The sequence below is a fragment of the Lactuca sativa genome, chromosome 8 (assembly GCF_002870075.4).
Source record: "Lactuca sativa cultivar Salinas chromosome 8, Lsat_Salinas_v11, whole genome shotgun sequence".
Classification (NCBI taxonomy): Eukaryota; Viridiplantae; Streptophyta; class Magnoliopsida; order Asterales; family Asteraceae; genus Lactuca; species Lactuca sativa.
The window spans coordinates 254,791,066-254,815,341 of record NC_056630.2 but is presented as its reverse complement, the minus strand read 5'-3'; the positions used below and the strand labels follow the sequence as shown (position 1 = coordinate 254,815,341).

General features: G+C 39.8%; 1 protein-coding gene across 1 annotated transcript; it reads left to right on the top strand.

The window, feature by feature from the left end:
- Positions 1-6,371: 6,371 nt before the first annotated feature.
- Positions 6,372-7,415, top strand: LOC111890406 (uncharacterized mitochondrial protein AtMg00810-like). Its single transcript, XM_023886527.1, has one exon. The coding sequence runs from the start codon at positions 6,372-6,374 to the stop codon at positions 7,413-7,415; it is 1,044 nt and encodes a 347-aa protein (XP_023742295.1).
- The last annotated feature ends 16,861 nt before the right edge of the window (positions 7,416-24,276 follow it).

Genomic DNA, 24,276 nt, shown 5'->3' with positions numbered 1-24,276 from the left:
CGAAATTTTCTTACCGCGACCTTTTAAAAATAAATAATAAAAATAATTTCAAAATTTGCCGACGGAATCAAACACTCTGTTTATATTGTATGTATATGTGTCCATCTTTGGCACTACAAAAATTATACTTTTCATAACAAGTGAGCATTTCACTAGGGATTACTATACAAACGAGACACACTTTTAGAAAACTATAATAGGTGTAGTTTTACGAGAACATCACGAACTTTTACATACTAGAAACACTATTTCAAGAAGTTACTTTCATATACAAGAACAAACGAACATTTTCACACGTAAATCTGTTTTATACTATGTTTTGTGAGACATTAAACTTCACGTACGTTCGAGTACACATTTCAAGTCTTGTTATATATACCAGAATCCCTTGGAGGGGGAGCATGGTGTTTGTGTATAGATCTTTACGTGATTGACAACCCCGCGCCCTGACTGTTAGCTACAGTACACCATTTGGGGTGACAAATGTCAGAACATTCCAACGCCTGAAGAACATTGTGTATAGGCAGTTCTAGTCAATAGAATGGTAATAAATCTCACATGGAGTATTAAAAACACATTGATTTAAAAGGTTTTTCAGACGTATTGGCAATTTTATGCGTACATTAATTAACTACTTTAGGCATGAAAAACCTTATCGTGATACAATTTTGGAACTTCTAAACCACTACCCACATACGGAAAAACATCAATTTTCTAAAAACAAACATTGGTCTTGATAGAAGGCTAAATTTATACCAGTAGAAAATATGGGATTTTCTAGGAACCAACAAACAAAAACAAACCATTTCATTTTAGTTCATACAAACATTGTCATTTAATACTTATGAAACTCACCAGCTTAAATGCTGATCTACTCTTGCAAAACTACTTGTATGTCCCAGGGATTCAATAATTACAGGTAACAAACAGCTATTGAAGAAGGGACGCTGTGATGCCAATTTAAATTCGTATTTTTGGCATCATATCGTAATTGGTTTTGAACGTGTACCTTTTAACAATGTAAACTTTCAATTATATATATGATGGTTATATTGCTTTCTTTACTATGTATTCAATTGTTACGTTACCACATGAAGTCATCCGCCCCCAAACGTTTCTGCCATTCCGGTTTGGGTGTGTGACATTCAGTAACCAGTCCTCCAAATTCCTGTTTAGTTGAAAAGAATTCTCCTCTGTTTGGTTCCTGATTAATCTATTTTATGTTGTAGATAACATTATTTGCATTATCAGAAGACAATATACAGATACAAGAATAATAAACAAATAAACTAAGCAACTTTGTTATTCTGATTACCTGACTTGTTTTTGTAGTCAACATCTCAAATGAAGAGCTGGCTTCTGTTAGTGTAATTGTTCCATCTGTACATGAGACTGAAGGTGGTTCTGCTTCTTTAGGTCCCACTTACAGGGATTCCTTCTTTCACTACAAGGGTACTTATGATTCTGTACATCCATTCTTTTGTTGTATGATTTGTAAAAGTAATTTCTCTTCTACTTATTGCTTTTCGGTTAATTTCAGGTGGTTGGAGACGTGCGCAATCCTTGGAAAAAATTCTTCTTCCTCTGAATTCTTACAACTTCTTTCATAGGAAAGATAGATTAATCACAAATTAATTTTTTGCGGAATCGATTTCCAGTTTTGGCCTTCATCAAAATGTACATATAATTTATAAGTTATAATAAGAAATTTAGATAAGTAAATACTTAATATGCTATTTTATAACTTTTAAAGTTTTATATTTTCTTGAATTTCAACGTGACAATTGTTAACTGTACCTTATGCAAGGTTCTTAGTTGTCCCTCTTTTAAGGTGTATGTGTGATTGTGATCATTCTGTTAGAAGAAGTGTCATACACAGGTTTGCTGCCCTTGTTCCTCTTTTACCCCTTGCATGTGGTGTCTCTCCTCCTCCTGGATTGAGTGAATGCTTGTTTTCTAGAACTAGTTGAAAGTCACCCTGAGAAGGTATCAACAAGAGGGTATAAACTGGTTAGCCTTTTTAAAGAGGTTTAACCTTCATGTAGTTTTATGTGCTGATATGGGGCTTGGTAAAACCCTACAAGCATTAGCAATTATGGCATCTGTTATTGTGGAACGAAGAACTTCAAATAACAATGAGGACCCTCCATCTTTAATCATTTGCCCATCTACCCTTGTTGGACACTAGGTATATGAGATTGAAAAATTCATTGATGCCTCTGTTATATCTTCATTGATGCCTCTATTATATCTTCACAATTTCAAAACTACAATTGAAAAATTCACATGTGTTGTCAAATAGCTCAAGGCACAACACAGGATTATATTAATTGGAACACCAATATAGGTTTGCTTACTTGCTCATTGAATTGGAGATTTGATTAGCTTAGTTATTCTGACTATGGTTTGTTTTATGCAGAATAATGTGTTGGAGTTGTGGTCTTTTTTTGACTTTTTGATGCCCGAATTTCTTGGAATAGAGAGACAGGTATGTTTTTATATCATTTACACTAATATAATATGTTATGCAATGCGACTGATTTTGGATGTTTTTATATATTTGAAGAAATTTAGATTTTTTATGAGCATTTCATGATTTACAGCTTTTGTATTAACTTTTACACTTGATGCTTACATTGTTACAAAAGCGTGGCATGTTGTTGTTCGTGTTGACTACATTCCTTCTCATGTTGACTTACCTGCTTTAGACCATGGGAAATATGTTGAACTTGTTAATCCATTTCATTGGAAGGTAACTTTCTTCATTTTTTTACTTGTTTTCTGCTAATTTGTATGCATATATAGTCATAGTTTGACTTAATTAGTTGCTTATTTTGTTTATTGCTTTCTTGTTTTCTAGCTTATTAGTTTGACATAATTAGTTACTTATTTTGTTTATTAGTTTCTTGTTTTCTAGCTTATTATAGTCACTGATTGGTTTCTTGTTTTCTAGCTTATTATAGTCACTGATTGTTTTCTAGCTTATTTATCACAAAGACATCACACATACTTAAATACTTCTCAGGACCACCCTAACATCGGATCGAAGTCCAGTAACATATAAACTGCATCCGGCTAACCCCGACATACTCTACTACATAAACAGGTCGGCATTGGTGCCTTAGACCTATTCCTACTGAATGGAAACTCACCTCATATGTCTGACCGCTGAAACTTTGGGTGAGAAATCTTTGTCTGCTGCTCCGGCGACTCTCCGACTATAATTTCCATAAAGACACTTAGTCAAAAACTGTTAACTAATATTAGGGTAAAATTACCATTTTACCCCTAGCTAAAGTCAACATCCTAGTCAAAGACAACATCCAGTTGACTCGACTCGCCGAGTTCGTCCGCCAACTCGTCGAGTCCCTATTCTTTTATCTGCCCCCAACCCGACTCTACTAGCCAAGTCTAGCAAGAACTCGACGAGTTCTCCTTCAATCGATATCGGGACAATCTTCAACTGACTCGCCGAGTTCATCCTTGAACTCGTCGAGTTCATCTTCATCATAAATGCTACTAGTGTTTGACTTGCTGAGTTGTATGAACAACTTGTCGAGTCCGTCTTCATGGGTTGGGAGATTGCCTTGGACTCACTCTGTGTGTTCATACACTCGCCGAGTCCCATGGTTTCCAGGTCCATAACTTCGTCCACTTCGTTGAGTCCTTCTTCTGGACTCATCTAAATCCCTTCTAAAGTCAACTAGATTCCTCCGAATCATAAAAGGTTGGGGAACCAAGCCCCCGACTCGCCGAGTCCCAAGAACGACTCGTCGATTCGACTAATTTCCAAGTCTATAACTCGATTTCTGATGTGCAAATCTCATCCAAAAGGTAGATCAGCTCATACAGTCAATATAACTCGTAAAGTTATGAACTTTACGTCCATGCATGGGACTTTAAGCTCAAAATACCCAAAAATGAAGTCTACAAGATGCATGGGGCTATCTTAGCCATAAAGCTTGCATCTTTATGCCATGTACTCCTCCCTAGAACCTAGATCGGAGATATGAACCACTTGTGACGTCCCAACATCAAGGACCAAGGTTTTTGAGCCAAAACCCTCTTAATATGGGGACAAATAGATCTAAGAGAAAGAAGACCAAGTTGTAAGCTTGATTACCAGAAAAGATGGAAAATGGGGTGTAGCTCCTGGATCTACTCCTTCTCCCTTGAGTCTTCAATCTTCCACTTCTTCCACTTGCTTCAAGATTCTCCAAATAACACTCAAAACAACCAAGAAATCTGAAGTTCACTTATGGAGGATTAGGGACTCGGGTGTAATGCTTTGGAGGTGATGGTGGCCGGAGTCGATCTTCCGACTCGTCGAGTAGGTCACTTAATCCCCCAACCCGGAGTCAATCCTACTTGACGAGTTGAGCCCTTAACTCGCCAAGTCCAAGAGTAAAGTATGAAGTTTGACTTAAATTTAAATGTGTACCTAAGACCGGAATTTACTGATACGTTGTGCCCAGCTTGTGAGTTTGGATAACAAACCATGGGAAGTCATCCACTGATAATTGATTTGTCTATCATTGAACCTTTGGAGCTACTTCATATTGATCTCTACGGTCCATCTACCGTTGCCAGTCTTCATCACAAAAAATTCATTCTAGTTATAGTTGATGACTTTACATGCTTCACATGGATCTTCTTCTTAAGACTCAAATCTGACACACCGTAGATCCTGATCAACTTCATAAAAGAAATAGAGCTTCAGATCAAACTACCAGTTAGAAGGATTAGGAGTGACAATGGAACCGAGTTTGCTAATCAACTCTTAAATAGTCTCTTCGTTTCCAAAGAAATTAGTCACAACTTTGCAGCTCTCTACACACCGCAACAAAATGGAGTAGTAGAGGCAACTACGTGCTTTGTTCAAAATCGAAGCATCGTTTGCAAACGTCTTAACAAAACTCCGTATGATGGACTCATCAACCGTAAACCAAATGATAAATTCTTCCACATTTTTAGATGTAGATGGTTGTGATCAACAACAAGGACCACCTTAACAAATTTGTACCCAAATCAAAAGAAGGCATTTTTCTTGGCTAATCTTAACAATGTGGCCTAAAGGGTTCTCATTAGATGTACAAGGCTGATACTTGAAAGCTTCGATGTCAAATTCGATGATAATTATGTCTGCAACACTGCTACATCAACCGACACAAAATTCATCCTGGAAAGTTATATCCTAGTCTCCTCAGGTTTGTTGAATATAGTCGAAGTCAACTATGATGATCTATTTGACCCCGCAGAGAAAACTCATCTCTGTGAAATCCTAGTGTGTCCCGTATCTCAACAACAACATTTTGAAGTATTTGGTCCAACCTTCTCCGAAGAATTGTCACTCAATACTTCCACCTCGCTGGTTCAGGGGGGAAGTTGAACTCCAGTTCCAATGGCAACCATCGAGGTTCCAGTACTTGAAGATGCAACTCCGATTTCCACTCACAAAGTCACTGCTCAATCAAATGTTTCCTTGGATTCTGATGATGAAGAAATTGAGAATATTGATACAAGAATGGATCCAAGGGTTATCACTTACTCATCAATCTAGGGGAACCATCTACGGTTTAGGGGGAACTCCCATCTGCAATTCAAGGGGAACCTCCGTCAAATGATGCTCAAAATCCTACAGTCCAAGATACTTCTGCGGGTTGTTCCCAAGTCAAGAGGGAACTAAAGTCCTCTTATGTTGAAGATAATCCCTCTACTGAAGCCGCAAATCACAACAACCTCGTCTTCACATTTGGATGAAGGATCACCCACCGGGTCAAACCATTGCAAAACCCATCCATAGGAATATAAAATCGATCCTCCAGTGATTTAACGGACCACTGCCACTATGAAGCCTTCATGTCCTCAGTCGAGCCTCAAACCATAAATGAAGCACTCATGTAACCCAACTGGATCACCGCAATGCAAGAGGAGTTAGTTGAGTTTGAAAGGAACAAAGTGTGGAAACTGGTACTAAAGCCAAAGGGCCACACAATCACCAGTGCTAGATAGGTATAAAAAAACAAACTTAATGAGTCCAGTGTGGTAGTAAGAAACAAAGCAAGGCTAGTTGCTAAGGGGTACAATCAACTTGAAGGCATTGAAACGATGAAGCACATACCCTCGTAGCTAGGATGGAAGCAATATGCATTTTCTTAGCGTATGCGGCACATAAAAACATCAAAGTACATCAAATGGATGTAAAAAGTGCCTTTCTAAATGGAGAACTAAAAGAAGAACTCTATTTGCAAAAACCTCCAGGCTTCGAAAGTCAAGAATTCCCAAATCATTGCTTCAAGCTGGAAAAAACAGTATATGGTCTTAAACAAGCTCCTAGGTCATGGTATGAGATTCTTTATAAGTTTCTTGTCATGTCTGGTTACAAAAGAGGTGTGATTGATCCCACGTTATTTAGAAGAGTAAATGGTAATCACTTAATGCTCGTCCAAATATATGTGGATGATATTATCTTTAGCTCAACTAAACAGGGCATGGTGAATAACTTTGCAAAGCTAATGACAAGTAAATTCCAAATGAGCATGAATAGAGATATTAACTTCTTTCTAGGTCTACAAGTGAAACAAGTACCTCAAGGGATATTCATTCGTCTAGAAAAGCATACCTCTAAGCTACTGAAGAAATACTCAATTAACAATTGTTCCTTAGACAAGGTCCCGATGGCCTTTGGTTACAAGATTTCAGTTGATCCTACCGGTGAACCGGCTGACCACAAAACTTATCGAGGAATGATTGGGTCACTAATGTACCTTACCACAAATAGACCGGTTATCGTCTTTGCAACAGGCTTATGTGCTAGGCACCAAGTTGACCCTAAAGTATCTCACTTGACCGCAGTCAATCAAATTCTCAGATATTTAAAGGGAAATAAAGCGTTAGGTTTCTGGTACCCTACGGGAAAAGACTTCAGCCTTCAAGCCTTCACAGATGCGGATCATGTCCGATGCAGATTCGATCGAAAAGGTACCTCCGGTGGCTGTCAATTTCTAGGAGGAAGACTAGTCATTTGTTCTTCAAGGAAGCAAAACGGTGTATCGTTGTCTACCACAGAGGCAAAATATGTGGCCGCAACCAGCTGTTGTTCTCAAGTTCTATGGATGAAGACTCAACTCATGGATTATGGATACAGAATGTTGCGGGTACCAATTTACTGTGATTTGGAGAGTGCAATAGCAATTTATCATAATCCCTTTCACCACTCAAAGACGAAACATATTGAACTTCGGTACCATTTCATCAAGGATGACATCCTTAAATGTAACATTGAACTAATTTTTGTTCCCACTCACAAGGAAATTGTTGATGTGTTTACAAAGGCACTTGATGCTACAAAATTGAATAACTTTCTGGAATTTCTAGGGATGATGAACCCAGACCTGCGATTCTTTCTGAATTGATAGGTACTGCAGACCGCATTCGATCTCCAAATGTGAAGAAAATTGCTTTTTTTTCTTTTCAAAAATTAAAACTCTTGAAGCATTCTCTTCAACGTGGTTCTAAAATAATATATTCGTCATATATCTCTTTAGTATACATAGTATACTGCAATCATATACGATCTATATATTCTTCGGGTCTTTAATTCCTTTAGTTTCTAACTTCATGATCAACTGTTCTTTTAGCTTGTGCTAACGCAGTCACTCCGTGCATCACCGAAGTCATCAAAATTCATCCACAAGTGCAATAAATGATCCCGCAGTTACTTCATAAAAAAAAATTAAAAACTGAGAATTTGTGTGCTATTTAATGATCTTCATTTAATAAAAAAATTATTCCTCATAACATTCATTTTGTAGCATACAATCTTTCAGTGCTTTCAAAATCATTTTCTTGATCAGACCTATTTTAGGCTAAAATTGAAATAAATCGTTTTTCCATAAAACACAATCTTTTAAGAAATCTCTTTTCTTAACTGGTCATGTCACACAGCCATTTATCCATTTCAACTGCCTATGTTTCATAACGGATAAAACCCTACACCACACGTTCAGGCGACATGTGAGGATGATATTGTTTTGAATTTAATGCTACATTTTTCGAGGAAAAAATTATTTTTGATTTATTTTATTTGTGGCTGTAAACGGCGAAAACCTAAAGGTTTTTCCTTTTCATAACTGTAAATAAAACAATTATAACATCTTTTGAAATACGGCCATATAAAATCCTAAAATCCTTCCCAAAATTGCTTTACGCTTTCGGAACCATCAAGACGATCTTCATCTTCTTCCCTTCTTGCTCAAACCTTTTCTGCAAGTTCTACAATTTTTTTGAAATCATGGTCAAATCTAGAGTTTCCAAGAATCAATCAATGGCTTCTGGGTCAGCTCTTCCCACCATCTCTGAAACCACCATCAAAGACCACTCTCCATCCATCACTTCGAGCAATTTCAAAGTTGTGTTCGAAGATCACCCATCTTACAATGACATCGTGAAGCTAATGATGAAGTATCTTTATAAGCATCCTCTTTTTGGTGCTTTTGATGCATTCACTGAAGTCGTTCCAATGGTTATTCTATTCAAGTACGTCTTCTCTGCTTTCCGACCTACAACAATCTGCAAGAGGTTCATTTGACCCTGGTAAATGATTCTCCAATAGTCTTGATTAAAGAAAAGTTCTTGAATGACATTAATCTCAGAGTTCTTCCAACAACAAAAATTTATTCTCCAAGTGTCGATGTCTTCACAACACTCTACCAAATGGGTCACCAGAAGAAATTGAAAGGAGTGGGTGAATTTAAGAAGAATCAACTTCTAGCCGTGAGGCAGTTTGTTTGTGAAACATCCCAAAAATAAGGTCCAAAAATTTCATTTTTAATTCATTATTAAAACCATAAATATCATCATCAAGTAAACATCATAAACCATGTGTCTCAAAAACATCATATCAATTATCAAAGTATCAAAATATCATATCAAATATTAGAGTGAAATATCCCAGGCTAGAAAGTTGTGGTGTGTGCAATGCGATCATCCCGAGCCCTTCCCTTTGCTACCAGATGTACCTGAAACCAAAACTGAAAACTCTAAGCACAAATCTTCGTGAGCTCCCCTAAACTACCACATAACATACACATAACATATAACATATAACATACAATTTGGGACTCCGCCCAGCTGCATCGGGACAAACCCGATATCAGCTTACCTGGCATCGGGCTCCTGCCTGACATCGGGCTTACCTCGGCATCAGACCACATCCGACATCGGGCCCCGCTTTGCATCGGGCTTGCCCCGACATACACAAAACATATCATATATCATAGACACATAACATAAGCATATAAGATAAGTATATAACATACATCGGGCTTACCCCGGCATCGCACCGAAGCTAGGTACACATAACACATAACATATAAGCTAAAATGCATCAGGATTTCCCCGACATTGAACCTAGGCCCGGAACACAGAACACATAACATGAATGCATGACAAAGACGTCAAGCATAACTAAACTCGGTACCGCCCTAACATCGAACCGAAGTCTGGAACACATAATCTGCATCGAGCTACCCCCGACATCGGACCAAAGTCCGAATACACTAACATACAAAAACGGGCTGGCATTGTTTCCTTCGACAAGTTCCTACTGAAGGAAAACTTACCTCTCAAGCTGACTGCTAAAAACTCGTGTGAGGGTATCTCTGTTGGCTGCTTCAACGACTACCCGACTATTATGACCACAATAAAGACTTAGTCAAAAATTGAGAATCCTCTAAGGGTAAAATGAATATTTTACCCCCTTGATCTAATTTTGATCATCACCTATATACAATCCCATCAACTCTTTCTAAACTCACTAATGGCCTATTAAGGCCCTCTAACGGCCCAATTTTCTAAACTGGGACTAACTCCTCAAATGGGCTTTCCTCCAAAGCCCAAACGTGTCCTTGGTCCATTATCTGACTCCTGGTGGCCGATTTCAGCCAAACATCTGCTAAGCCCAATCATTGGCTCAAACCGAGGCCCAATGTTGGAAAGCCCAAAGTCTGAGGGTATGCTGAGCGTACTCTTCTATACGCTACGCGTACAACTTGCATGGCTTGTACGCTGCACGTACTGGTGTGTACGCCCAACGTACTACTCTGTTAATCCATTTTCTTATAAACCTCTTAATCCCTTAAGACACTAAGTCTAAATTATAGATCTGAATCCAATGATCCGTCTTGACCCATAAAGTTGCTTACTTGGTGGCTTGCAACCCACCAAGTGAGATCAAACTTGGAAAATAGCAACTAACTTCAAGGAAATGGCTAGATCTCATGCATGGTTACAAATAGGCCCTAAAGATTTAAACTTTACTTCTTATGGGACACATTTAGCTAGAAGGGTGGCAACCCTAAGTCTAAATACGAAGTTGCACCAAAAAAATCCATTCTTTGGCCCTAAAAAGGTCCACAGCTCCATAAACCTATATCTACCCATTTATAAGGAAAGTTGGAATCTTTATACCTCTTACTGGTGCCAAAAGGCGAGGTAATCTCAGATCCTTGAGCTCAAGATACTCAAGTTCTTCTTCTCGAACTTCTCTTGTCTTCTTCCAAGCTCTACTTCACCAAAACAAGCTTCAAAAGGCCAAACACACTCAAGAATTGAGTAAGAGAGGGTAGTTAGGATTTCTAAGGGTTAGGGGCAGGTAAGGAGGCTAGGGTTTCTGCCATAATGTGATATTTATATGGGTTAAGCTCTAAAAATTAGTGTTTTGGAATCTGATCACATAAACTGTGCGTACTCCTTGGTACGCTGCACGTATGTGCATGCGTCCCCCGTGTCCAATGCATCTCTATGCCCCGCGTACACCAAGGTTATGCCCAACGTATGTATGGGTGGCCCAAGTCCTCGGCCCACTTGCTAAAAGTCCAGTCCATTAGTCCTTCTATATACTCTCAGTCGAACAATTATTTAAGAATGTTTAATAGTTATTACCTCAAATGACGGTCGTTACAATTCACCCCCACTTGAATCAGACTTCATCCACAAAGTCTGTTGTATTTGGAAACAACTCCGGGTAGTGCTCCCTCATCTCCTCGTCGGGCTCCCGGGTCCACTCTAAGCCCTTGCGGTGCTGCCACTGCAACTTCACCAGCTCAACCCTCTTGTTCCTCAGCTCTTTTGTCTTCCTGTTGAGGATAGCCATTAGTCTCTGATATAGTTCAAGCTGTCATCAACCTAAATATCCTCTAAAGGCACAACTGCCGACTCATCCACTAAGCACTTCTGCAGCTAAGAAACGTTGAAAGTGATGTGGATCTGGTTGAGCTCTGCTGGAAGATCCAATCGGTATGGCACCTTGCCCACCCGAGCTATAAACCTGAAAGGACAGATATACCTAGGGCCCAACTTTCCCCTCTTTTGGAACTCGATGACACCTTTCCAAGGTGAGACTTTCAGGAGGACCATGACACCCACCTGAAACTCCAAGTCTGAACACCACTTGTCAGCGTAGCTCTTCTGCCGACTCTGAGCAATCTGGAGCCTGATCCGGACCTGCTGGATCCACTCTGTGGTCTTGAGTACTACCTGAGTATTCCCCATGACCTTCTGACCAACCTAAACCCAACAGGTTGGGGTCCTGCACTTCCTCCCGTAGAGCATCTCGAAGGGAGGTCAATCTATGCTGGTGTAGTAACTATTGTTATATGAAAATTCCGCTAACAGAAGATACGTATCTCAACTACCACCAAAATCCAAAAAACACACATGAATCATATCCTCAAGAGTCTGAATCGTCCTCTAGCTCTGTCCGTCTATATAGGGGTGGAAAGAGGTGCTGAAGTGGAGATGAGTGCCCATCTCGTCGTGGAACCGCTTCCAAAATATGGAAGTAAAACGAACATCTTGATCTGACACTACCGAGACATGCAATCCATGTCGTGCCACTACGTATAGCACATAAATCTTGGCCAACTTCTTGGTTGATATGCTCTCCTGGATCGTGAAAAAGTGAGCGCTCTTGGTTAACCGATCAACGATGACCAATATCGAATCAAACATGCGTGTGGTCCTGAGAAGCTTAGTGATAAAATCCATAGTAATGTCGTCCCACTTCCACACGGGGATATCTAACGGTTGCATTTTTCCGTGAGGCCTCTGGTGCTTTGCCTTGACCTTCCTGTAGGTCATGCATCTCTCTACGTACTGGGTTACATCCCACTTTATGTAGGGCCACCAATAATCGGGTCGAATATCTATGTACATCTTCGCCCCCCCAGGATGGATGGAGAACCTGGACTTCTAGGCCTCATCCATCAATATTTTCCGTACTCCGCCCCGATATAGTACGTAGATCCTCCCATGCAGGGTCAACAATCCATGACTGTCGTAATCAATGGAGGCCACCTGGCCTATGATCCACTCGCACTTACGACACTCCTCCTTCAGGCCCTCAACCTGCGACTCTCGGATGTGCTGCAACAATAGGGTAATCACTGTCATCCTCAGACATATATCTCTAATCGATGCCGCTACGTTGGCCTTACTCGGGTGGTAGAGGATCTCACAATCATAGTCCTTCACCATATCTAACAATCATAGTCCTTCACCATATCTAACCACTGACACTGCCTCATGTTCAGATTCAACAAATCCACGGGGTACCTCTAACTCTAGTGGTCCATGTAAATTGTACAAAGGACCCCATAGAGGTAATGCCACAAAACCTTGATGGCGAACACCACAACCCCCAGCTCTAAATCATTCTTCGGATAGTTAGCCTCGTGAGGCTTCAAATACCTCAAAGCATAAGCTATCACAAAACCCCACTGCATCAAAACTGCTCTAATGTTTGTGCCCAAGCATCACAGTAAACTACAAATTCATCAACTCCCTTTGGCAAGGTTAGAATTGGTGCCTCGCATAACCGCTGTCTGAAGGTCTTGAAGGTTTCCTGTTGCTCAAGCCCCTAGCGGAAAACCACCGACTTCTTGGTTAGTCGGGTCAAAGGAATTTCAATCTTGGAGAAGTCCTGAATAACTCTCCGGTAATATCCCGCTAGAACCAGGAAACTCTGAATCTCAGTTGGAGACCTTGGAATCTCCCACTGCATCACAACCTCTATCTTGGACGGATTGACTAGAATACCCTTCTGGTTGACAGGATACCTAAGAAGTTGCACATCGTGCAACCAGAATGCACACTTGGAGAACTTCGTAAAAACTCTCTCCCTCTTCAGCGTCTCCAACACCTCCCCCAGGTGCTCCTAATGTTGCTCCTGAGTCTTGGAGTAAACCAAGATGTCATCAATGAAGACTATTATAGACCGATCAAACATCGGTCTGCACACATGGTTCATGAGGTCCATGAACGTGGCTGGAGAATTGGTGAGCCCAAACGACATCACCACAAACTCTTAATGACCATAACGTGTCCTAAAAGTTGTCTTTTGCATATTATCATCCCTGAATCGCATCTGGTAATACCCTGACATCAGATCAATCTTGGAGAACCAAGATGGTCCCTGTAGCTTGTCAAAAAAGTCATTTATCCTCAGAAATGGGTAACAGTTCTTCACCATTACCTTGTTCAGCTCCCGGTAGTCTATAAACATGTGATAGCGAACTGCTCGTCCTGATAAATCCCTTGTATAGTAGCTCTTCCAGCTGCATAGACAACTCCTGCATCTTGGGGGGAGCCAACCGATATGGTTCCTTGGCTATCGGAGCATCACCAGGGACTAGGTCAGTCCAAAACTCAACCTGTCTCTCTAGAGGTACCCCGGGTAAATCCTCCGGGAATACATCCGAGTACTATCGCACTACCAGAACATCATCAACTTTCGCCTTACCCTTATCCCTGGTATCTATGACATAGGAGACTTATCATGTGTGACCCTGACGAAAGTCGCGCCTCGCCCTCACTGTTGAGCAGAAAACCGGTCCGTGCTTTGGATTCTCGCCCTGGATCACTAGCCCTCCACCACTAGGGGTTCGAACCCTCATTAGATGTTGTTCGCAATCAATCACTGCTCTATTGGGGCTCAACCAATCCATACCTACTATAACCTTATTCCCATGTAGGGGAATAGGAGCCAGATCTATTGAAAACTGTTGTTCGAATAACTGTAGTGTACATCCTCTGTGAACCCTCGCAACCCTAACGATCCTGTCATCAGCTATCTCCACATCCAGTAGGCAATCCAACTCCCTGGAGCTCCTACAAATCGCTTGTTGAGCGCAAGCGACACAAAAGATTGGTTGGCACCCGAATCACACAGTACCAAAGCTGATATACCGTTCACTAAGAACGATCCCGTCACCACGTCAGGAGCTGCTCGAGCCTCCTCTACAGTAAGTTGAAAAGCCTTCTCCGCGCCGTAGGCGCCTCAGCTCGGCCCTGGCAGCCATCTGTAATCCTCAATGTAGCAGGAGAAGGTGTTGCCACCTTCCCTGCTGCTGCTAAACTTTGGCACTGGGACCCCTTGTGTCCCTTCTGATTTCACTATAAGCAAATCAGATATGATGCGGTCGTCGTGGTGGTAGAGGCTGTGCAATTTCGGCGCATATGACCAGTTCGGTTGCACTTGTTGAAGCCCAAACTCCCCGCCTTGCACGTTTCCTCGTACATCCTACCACATTTTCCACAATGTTTGTGGCTCTTTTAGCTCTGAGATCTGTGATCTAATACCTTTGGCTTCTTGCCCTTACTCCCTGACTGACCCCCATTAGATTTCTTCTTCTTCTCCATCTCTCTCTCTCTTTCTCTCTCTCTCTCTCTCTCTCTCTCTCTCTCTCTTGAGCCATAACAATCTTGTCCTCTAACGTCTTGCAGCTGGAGCGGCTCACAAACTAGCGGATATAACTCTGCAACATCTCATGATACCGGGCCTTTTTCATCTACTTGTCCTCCACGTACTGCGAAACGAGAAGGGCCCTCTCCCTAAACATGTCGGCGATCTCCGCCACTGTCTCTGTCGTCTGCTCAAGATCCTGAAACTCCCTGGAAAGATGCTACACCTCTAGCATGGGTGCAAATGCCACCCTAAACCTGGCCGTAAAGTCACACTAAGTCATAGCATCAAGAGCTGCGTCATCACCCATGGCATGTCCGCCCTCTTCCCACCAGACATGTGTCCCGTCCTTCAGATGACAGGACACAAGTCGAACCTTGTCCCCCTCGGGACATCTGTTGGTGTGGAATACGTTGGCAACATCTACCAACCATCTGGTACTCACAATGGGGTCCTGAGCCCCATGGTAGTCGGGAGCTCCACAAGCCCTGAAATCCTTGAAAGTCAGTGTGAGCGATCCCATCATGGCCGCCACCTCAGTGCGGAAAGCACTCAATCTCTCATCCAAAAGCTCTAAAATACCCTCCTTGATCATGCCAAAGATCACACGACTCTGATCTAGGATACTACGCATGATCTTAAAGGAGATGAACTCCCTGGTCTAGTCGTCTAGCTGCCCGACTCCTGAGTTTGAGCTTGATCCCTCGTCGATGCATAATCTGCCAACTGGTCTAGAGTGTAAACCACCATTTTGAAAAACACATCATAACCAACATCAGAATACTAAACAATTCTTAAGGGATCTTATATACTATAAGTTCTTCGGATTCATCTCATCCTTCTTGACATAAGTACGGATCCTCTGCTTTCAGTAATACGGGCCCAGACTACCTTCCACATCTATCCATACTTTCCTCAAGAACGTCCTTGACTTCACCAAGTCCCTTTACTACTAATGCTTCATGCTCTACTCTCATCCTAGGCTTGCCCTAGGGTAATCACCATTCCACTCTCTGCCATCAACTGCATAAGAAGTCCCTGCTTTCTTCCCCTACTAGCTTGTGAATACTATTACATATCACTAAGACTAGATAATTCTTCGAATAGGAGATCCTACCCTGCAACGGATGGACTCAAACAAGAGCTGCGAAATAGAGCTAGACCTAACCTTTTGAAATTATTTAGTCCTCACAATATGTAACTTAACATATTCGTTTACTAGTTAGTAAAAGACAACTAGACCTCTTAAAAGCACAATGCAAGCAACATTCGAGCATTGAGTACACATAATCAAGCATATTTTGATCAGGCCATCATACTGACTAATTTGTACTAACATGCAATTCATAAAGATGATACACATATAACTGGAACATAAGTCATCCTTCCTAGATCCTTTTTCATAATCTAGCATGCAGTTCTCCTAAAGCTGATCAACATATCATAACATAATGTTATATGAGTAATGTGGGAATATTTACTTGAGCTCGGCTAATTGCATGCACCACACCCTTTTCTCTTTTTCAAAATTCTTTATGCTTTTTCCAAATCTCTTTTTTTTCTCGAAATCCTTTTATAAAAGAAATGTTTTTTCTTTTGAAAATTTCTATACCAATTCCTTAGTTTGAGTTCAGACACACCCAAAAGTGTGCCCGAATCCCTCAAACCAAGGCTCTGATACCAACTGGAAACATCCCGCTTTATGTAGGGCCACCAATAATTGGGTCAAAGATCTATGTACATCTTCGCCCCCCCAGGATGGATGGAGAACCTGGACTTCTAGGCCTCATCCATCAATACCTGTCATACTCTGCTCCAGTACGGTACGCAGACACTCCCATGCAAGGTCAACAATCCACGACCGTCATAATCAAAAGAGGCCATGTGGCCTATGATCCACTCACACTTACGACACTCCTTAATCAGGCCCTTAACCTGCGCCACTCGGATGTGCTCCAACAATAAGGTAATCACTGTCATCCTCAGATTGATATCTCTAATCGATGCCGCTACTGCTATGCAGCTCAGGGCATCAACCACCACGTTGGCCTTACCCGAGTGGTAGAGTATCTCAAAATCATAGTCCTTTACCATATCTAACTACCGACGCTGCCTCATGTTCAGATTCAGCTGATCCATGAGGTACCTCTAACTCTTGTTGTCCATGTAAATGGTGCAAAGGACCCCGTAGAGGTAACGCTGCAAAATCTTGAGGGCGAACACCACAGCCCCCGGGTCTAAATCGTGCGTCAGATAGTTAGCCTTGTAAGGCTACAACTACCTCGAAGCATAAGCTATCACATGACCCCACTGCATCAAAACTGCTCCGATGCCCAAGCATCACACTAAACTACAAAGTCATCAACTCCCTTTGGCAAGGTCAGAATTGGTGCCTCACATAACCGCTGTCTGAAGGTGTCAAAGACTCCCTCTTGAATATTCCAATTTCGCCCATCTCCAAATTCTTCTCACTATTCGAATCGTTTGATCTTAACCTTCCTGATGATCAAAGACTCCCTCTTGAATTTGAACGTCTATATTAGTTTCATGCCAAGAATGGATCTACCTTCGAGAGCATCTGGTCTAATGATAGACCATCAGCAGTGAAGAACTACAAGGTGAGAAAATTCATGAAGACTGAATTCGTTCAGTATACACTCACAAGGAGATGTGATGACTACATTAGGATGCAGGCTGATTTTCCCTGTATGAATCATTAAGAAGTATTCCTGATTGCCAGAGTCTTCTAAATCAAGACCGAAAAGCACCAAAAGATGAAGATTGCTTATGAGCAAGCTTGTGAGTTTCTCAAAGCACTTGTTTGTGACTTCGGAAGGATAGATGTGGATATCCACCTTGCGCTTGCCAATAAATTCAACTTCACAGAACTTGAGCCCACACCAAGCTTCACCGAAGGCTACCAAGAAATGTCTCGAGGTGCAACCAACTTCCCAAAGTTAGGAGTTGTGCTCAAGAAAGCCAACATTGGCATCAAGTACTTCATTCTTGTTACTGCAATGCATAGACTAACCAAGAAGCAACTGGAAACAACTATGACTTATGTTCAAAGGTCCAAACACACAATAGATGAAGTGAAGTTTGATATAACAAGAAGAATCATCTGGCTGGGTGAAGTGAGAAAGTTTTGGTGGATCCTGATCAAATTCTTGAAGCTTGACAAGTGAAGAAAAAGTAGAAGAGGTCAATTTGGGGAAAATTCTTAAAACAAAAAGTAACCCTCTTAAACTTAACAATCCGCAACTCTATTTCACTACCGTATCTACTTTTCTACCACAATCTGTTTCCCACTGCACCAGATGTTTGTCTAACGCACCGTAGTTGAAATTTTTTGTTTTGTACCGTAATCTATTTAACGCAGTGACTATGTTTAATTACATCAACATACTTAGCATGTTTACATTATATTTTCAGTGAACCTTGCATGGTCACCTAGAGTCAGTAGCTTTATTATTATTTATTCAAGATGTAACTTTTTGAGGCTCTATAAATAGATTCCTCGTCTTCAAGAAAAACATACCACTTCTTATCACTTCTTATGATCTGTTGAACTCTCACTGAAATACAAAGATCATTCTTTTTTTTTTCTATCGTATCTAACATCCAAGATCATCTTCATCTTAAACGGATCACACTTACTAACTCGTGTGTGATTGTAAACCGTGTTAAGAAGCAGTTTGATGTTTACTTACTAATTCTGTAACTAACTATCAAACAATTTTAAATTATTATTATTTTGCTAATATGATCCTCTGAGATTATCTTATTCCACAACTATATCTTGTTCTAACATTTGTTTAAGTGTTTCTCAAAAAGTTTTTCTCTCAACAATTTCGATTATCGAGACAAATATGAAAGCAGAGCTTGCTCCCATCCTTGAGTTGGTTCTTCGATTACCAATGACTGCTCTACCTTCTAGGCAAGTGTCACATGGGTGAGATAAAGGATGTGGAGTTGCTTGGTCTTTAAAGGATTCTAAGAAAGGAGCTATTTTTAGAAAAGCGATTTCAACTCAGATACCGACTTCACTTCTTATTTCACTAACTACAACTTCAACAACAACAACAACAACAAGACCAATCACAAAAGGGATCATAATAGACGAAGGAGCTGGAGGTTCAAGTTAGTCTTTGTGCCACCACCTCCGAAAGATGATCAAGATGGTAAAGGGAAAATCTATATCGGTTATCCCTTTTGAAGAAGATAAAAAGAAACAACAAGCTCTGGAAATTGAAGAAGAAAGGCAAATCAAAAACATAATGAGGTGAAGACAAAATGACCCACCTGGATTGAATAAGGGTGCTCCCAACAAGTAGTGGTGTTACTAAAACATTGAATAAATCATTTCGATTAGGCTGGATGATTATTTTCTCAAAGTGAAAAAGAAGAGTTATGATGTTGAAATCACTGATTTTCATCATCTTTTCTTCCCAATGAATCACATGTTCTTCACCACTTCCCAATTCAAAATTGTTGAAAACTTCAAATATAATGAAGAATTCAAAAGACTGAATATATGATTTCATGAAGTCTTGGTAAAGAATGAAGAAGATGTTTGGTTATCAATGAATATTGTAGAGGTGATAACTATTACTCGAGAAAACTTATTTGAAGGCATTCTACAAAACTTTTGCTATGTGGTAGTTAGAGCAAATAATATGGTTTATGAATTTTCGATTACTGATTTCCTGCTGATGAAGTTAAATGACTTGGTCACTCTGACAAGGATTTTAAGTAATGTAGATGTTTCGATGCTAATAGAAACCAACAACGATGAGTTTCTCAATGGTATTTCTTATATCAAGGTGGTCATCGACAACTATTATGATTTCCTTGCAATTACTGATAGCGAACTCGCGTCAACTATTAGTAACACTTCGGAAGTTCCTTAATATTTTTTGAAGGGGAAGGCTAACATTGACAAATATGAAGATAGGGAGATTATACATCAAACTCTTGGGGTTGTATTTCTAGGGAAGAACAAGAATGGGAAGTTGACAAAATTATTGTTTCAAACTAGTGATTTAGAGAGGTATACAAATGTCTAATATACCAATCTCCTTATTCACATCAACAACTGCAAGAGAAATGAAGTTGAAGACAAGGCATAAATTCGAAAGACGATTATGTGGTATATGGAAGTTCGTTGTGTACTTCTACAGACACTGAAGGGTATGGCATAATTTCGACTACTCTGACTAAGGGGGAGATTGTAGGGGTCGAAATGTAGATAGTGAGGAGTCGAAATACTTTTGGTCTGCAGGGTTCGAAATCATAATGATTTCGACTCTATATTATATTACAAGGCACATTTCAATTTCGAACTGGAATGTTTAGTCCTTGTAATTTTTGTTGTTTCTATAACACCCTATAAATAGGGTAGTTATTAGAGTCGAGAGTAACTTTTCTACTCTTCAAGTTTGTAAACTCTCTCAAACTCTTATACTCTTTACATACAAAATGTGACCCCATCAGATCTTATTACTTGATGTGTTCTTTTTTTTTTTCATTGATTGATTAGGTACTCATTACTCGGTTTTAACTCACATCAGGGCGTACTCTCCAGGATGTCCATTTTGGGCCTTTTAGGGTGTAGGCCTTGTTTGGCCATTGTACTTTTGAATTTGGGCCATGGATAGACTACGAGCTTTCTTGGAAATTAGGTCCATGATGGTTTTTGGGCTCAATTAGGAAGATGGTCCATATTGGGCCTTGGGATGCCTTTTAGGAAATTGGGCATTTTGAGCAAATAGGTTGGGCCTTGATTTTGGTCCAAGTAAAAAAAGTTTAAAATGGTCGTTGGTACCAAGTCCAACCTATGATTTATTTTAAATAGGATGCTAGATATTTGTGTGACTTTTCATGTATGTTTTTTGATATGTTTACCTACTGGGGCCCGATCCAGGCATGGCCTGATGATTATACTATATGATCTTTATCTTTATTATTATTGCATGCGTTTATGTGCTTATATGTATACTGGGTAGGGCCCGATGCCAGGCGAGGCCTGATGACTGATAGATATGTCTCGAGCGGGGAACGATGTCGGGCGGGGCCCATTATATGTTTGATATGTATGGTATGTGGTATTTTAGGGAACTCTTTACGCTTACAATTTATAGTTTATGTTTCAGATGCTATTGGTTGAAAAGAGAAGAGCTCGGGTTTACTGCATTGCACACACCACATTGTTCTGCATATTAAATGACTTTGATGTACTTGGATGTCTATTGATGCCCTTTAGTACACTATGGTTTTTATGATATTGTTTTGGATAATGGTTTTATTAATTTAAAAATCAAAATTCTTAATCTTAATTTTTGGATCGTTACAAAGTATTTCCAAAGAAATATTTTTCATTAATTTTTTAAACTTGGGATGTCATAACTGATACAAGAAACATAAGCATGCAACATGATTATCACTGTCTTTACAGCATCTAATGGCCTACATTTCATTTAATCCCACATCAGGTCGAAATATCAAATACCTTCGTACCGCTACTTGTGATAAAAAGAAACTGAGCGGGTCAGTTTGGGAAACATGGTGAGTATATAGGGTTTTCAACACACAATATTATAATTAATTTATTATAATTAGATAATTTTATGAGTTGGTGGTTAATAACAAGTCAATCTTGAAGATCCTTGACTCTTTAAAGCCTAGTGCCCCAAATGTTGGACCTCTAATGGTTCACAAATACCCAATGCAAGAGGATGAAAGGAGAGACAAGGAAAATTGGCTAGAGTTAGTAATACTATGCATTAGGCTGAAATTCCTAGGGTTTGGAGAGGTTTATATAGGGATAGGTTGCTTAATCTTGAAGTTGGACTAGAATAAGGAAACCCTAGTTCCCATCTAAAACCTAAAGCAACCCATGGACCTCTATTAGAAGCCGTTGGACGAAATCTTAGAGGGCATCCTTGAAATTTAGTCCACTCCATTCCATGGAGTCCTTAGCCGAGTTTCACAACTATCAATGATTTGCAAAACAGCCCCTCCATTATTAATCAGTTCCTTTAATCCCAAAATTAATGCCAAATTAATATCTGATTAAATACAAATTAATAATATGATTTCCAAATAATATATTAATCTTACAATATATTAATAAAATAATCTTAGGTACCAATTTATTGTTCCAAATAATAAATCCTATTCTCTGTCCACCAGTCATCCTGTCAAGTTGCAAGACTGAAGGCAACCCAAAAGGGTCATGCTACAATCAAATCAAGTACATACCAGTTATAGTTATCGGCTTAGACACCAAATCCGACACGTATGCGGGGCATATGAAGATGTACGCGAGGTGTACGTCGCCTAATGTAAAACCCTAATTTTTCGGGCATGTCTACTATTTAAAGACATTTATAACCTTTGGAACCTTACCAATATCATCCTCCACACCTCTAAGTGTTCCTAAAACCCTAGTTTGCTTTGGAATGTGATCATTGAGATTGGTAGTTACTTTGTGGACCTTTTGGTGTGTTTGAAACAAGAACTTGGTGTCCAAGCCTTGGACCTGGTTGAGCTTCAAAATCTTGCATCTATATCAAATTAGCAAGCTTTTGAAGGTATAAATTCCATACCTTGCCTATCCTTTTTTAGATCTATTTCTTTAGCTTGTTATGGTACTTTTGGTCCTTTTGGGTTGGTCTTGAGGAGTTAAGACCATTTTGAGATGCTAAATATTGTAGATTTGGATGTTTGGTGGGTTCCTCAAGCGTAAAGTTGCAAACTTTTTGGTCTTTTTGACCCCCATGTAAGTATTAAGTCATTTATTAAGATCTTTTCAGCTCTAAGCCCTCATTAATCCATGCATGCACGTAATGTTCGCAACTTTACATGATAAACCACTTCAAGGAGACCAGATTTGAGTTTTGGGCTAGTTTCTTAATAGATTAAGAGCCAAAAAGTGAAGTTGGTCATTCAATGGACTACATTGGGCATACAAGCTCATACATGTCGCGTACAAGCTGTCAAGTGTGTACGCTTAGCGTACAAGATGAGTGCACCCCACGTACTCAGCAGTGGGCTGTAGATGTTTCAGCCTTTAGTTTTGTGCTTCATTTTGGACCCTAGGAATTTAGGGTTGTATGTTGGGTGAGCAGAATATTTTTTGGGCTCAAGGTGTTTTTGGACTTGTTTTGTGGGCCTTAACTATTGTAAGTTGGGAATTTGGGCCTTAGGGCCTATTATTGTGTTTGGGCCAAGGTTGGTTTAGCCCATTAAAGGTAAGGTGAAGGGGGGGGGGGGGGGCTTAACCTTAGGAAGTGGATTGGAATTTAGGCTCATAGTTATGATTGTAACCCATTCCTAATTACGTTAATTTGTCTATGTTAATTGAGGGATTAGTATTTATCAGCAGACCGAAGTGAGTCTTCGTCCTGTATCCATGGGTCAAAGACACCAAGGCCGACCCAATATTCGGGTATGTAGCATAGTAGTTGTTGTTTGTTAAATATTGTGTGTTTTCATGATCGTGCTGAAATATACCCCAGGACGAGGCCCAAGAGCGGGGCCCATACTTGCTTTTTAGGTTGGAATAAACCCTAGGGATTGCCCCAGTTGTATGTTTAGCATAAGGTATATTGGAAAAACTCACTAAGATTTTCCTTACAGTTTGTATTGTAGTTCCAGGTACTTCCGGTACTAAGGGGAATGGCTCGGCTTCATGGCGATACATTCATTTCCTACTATTTTCTACATTACTATTATTGTTCCTCTAATGATTTTACATGATGATGATTATGTAATGGATTTTGGAATCAAACTTACGATTATAAACCTTAATTAAAAAAGAAAAACTTTCTCCTGGTTTTTGGGTTGTTACAACATGCTACTTAATATATTCACTTAATAGTTACTTTGCATCATCAAGAGTCCCACACAGCACAAAGCAAGCAACATTCGAGCAGTAATACTCCATGCCACAAACCAAGAAGAGGATATCTTAAGCTCACTTTCTACCAATATATATTCCAATCTAATATAACATTTAATTCCTCTTAGGCTACAAGGCATCGCATATAAGGCCCATCCATCCAATCATATAAGATCCATACTAGCATGCAATTCTAAAAGCTCAAATAATCAGGCACATAAAGGCGTCTCTTGTAGAATGAAATCTTAAGCATATCCTTAGCCCTAATCTAGCATGTAATTCTCATAACATATAACATAACAAACATGAATGGGTATTTTGGGAATCACTTACTTGAGCTCGTCTGATTCCATGCACCATCCCCTTTTCTTTATTAGAAACCCTTTTAAAAAACATTTATTTTATGAAAATTCTATCAAACCCTTAGTTTGAGTTCAGACACACCCAAAAGTATGCCTGAATCCATCAAACCACGACTTGGATATCAATTCGTAACGTCTCAAAAATTATAAGGTAATAATTTCATTTTTAATTCAACCATTCAAACCATTTAATAATTTCAATAATTCAAAGGTATATCAGAGTAAAAATAGTTATCATGCTACAATCCCAAAATCATAAAGTGTGGAAA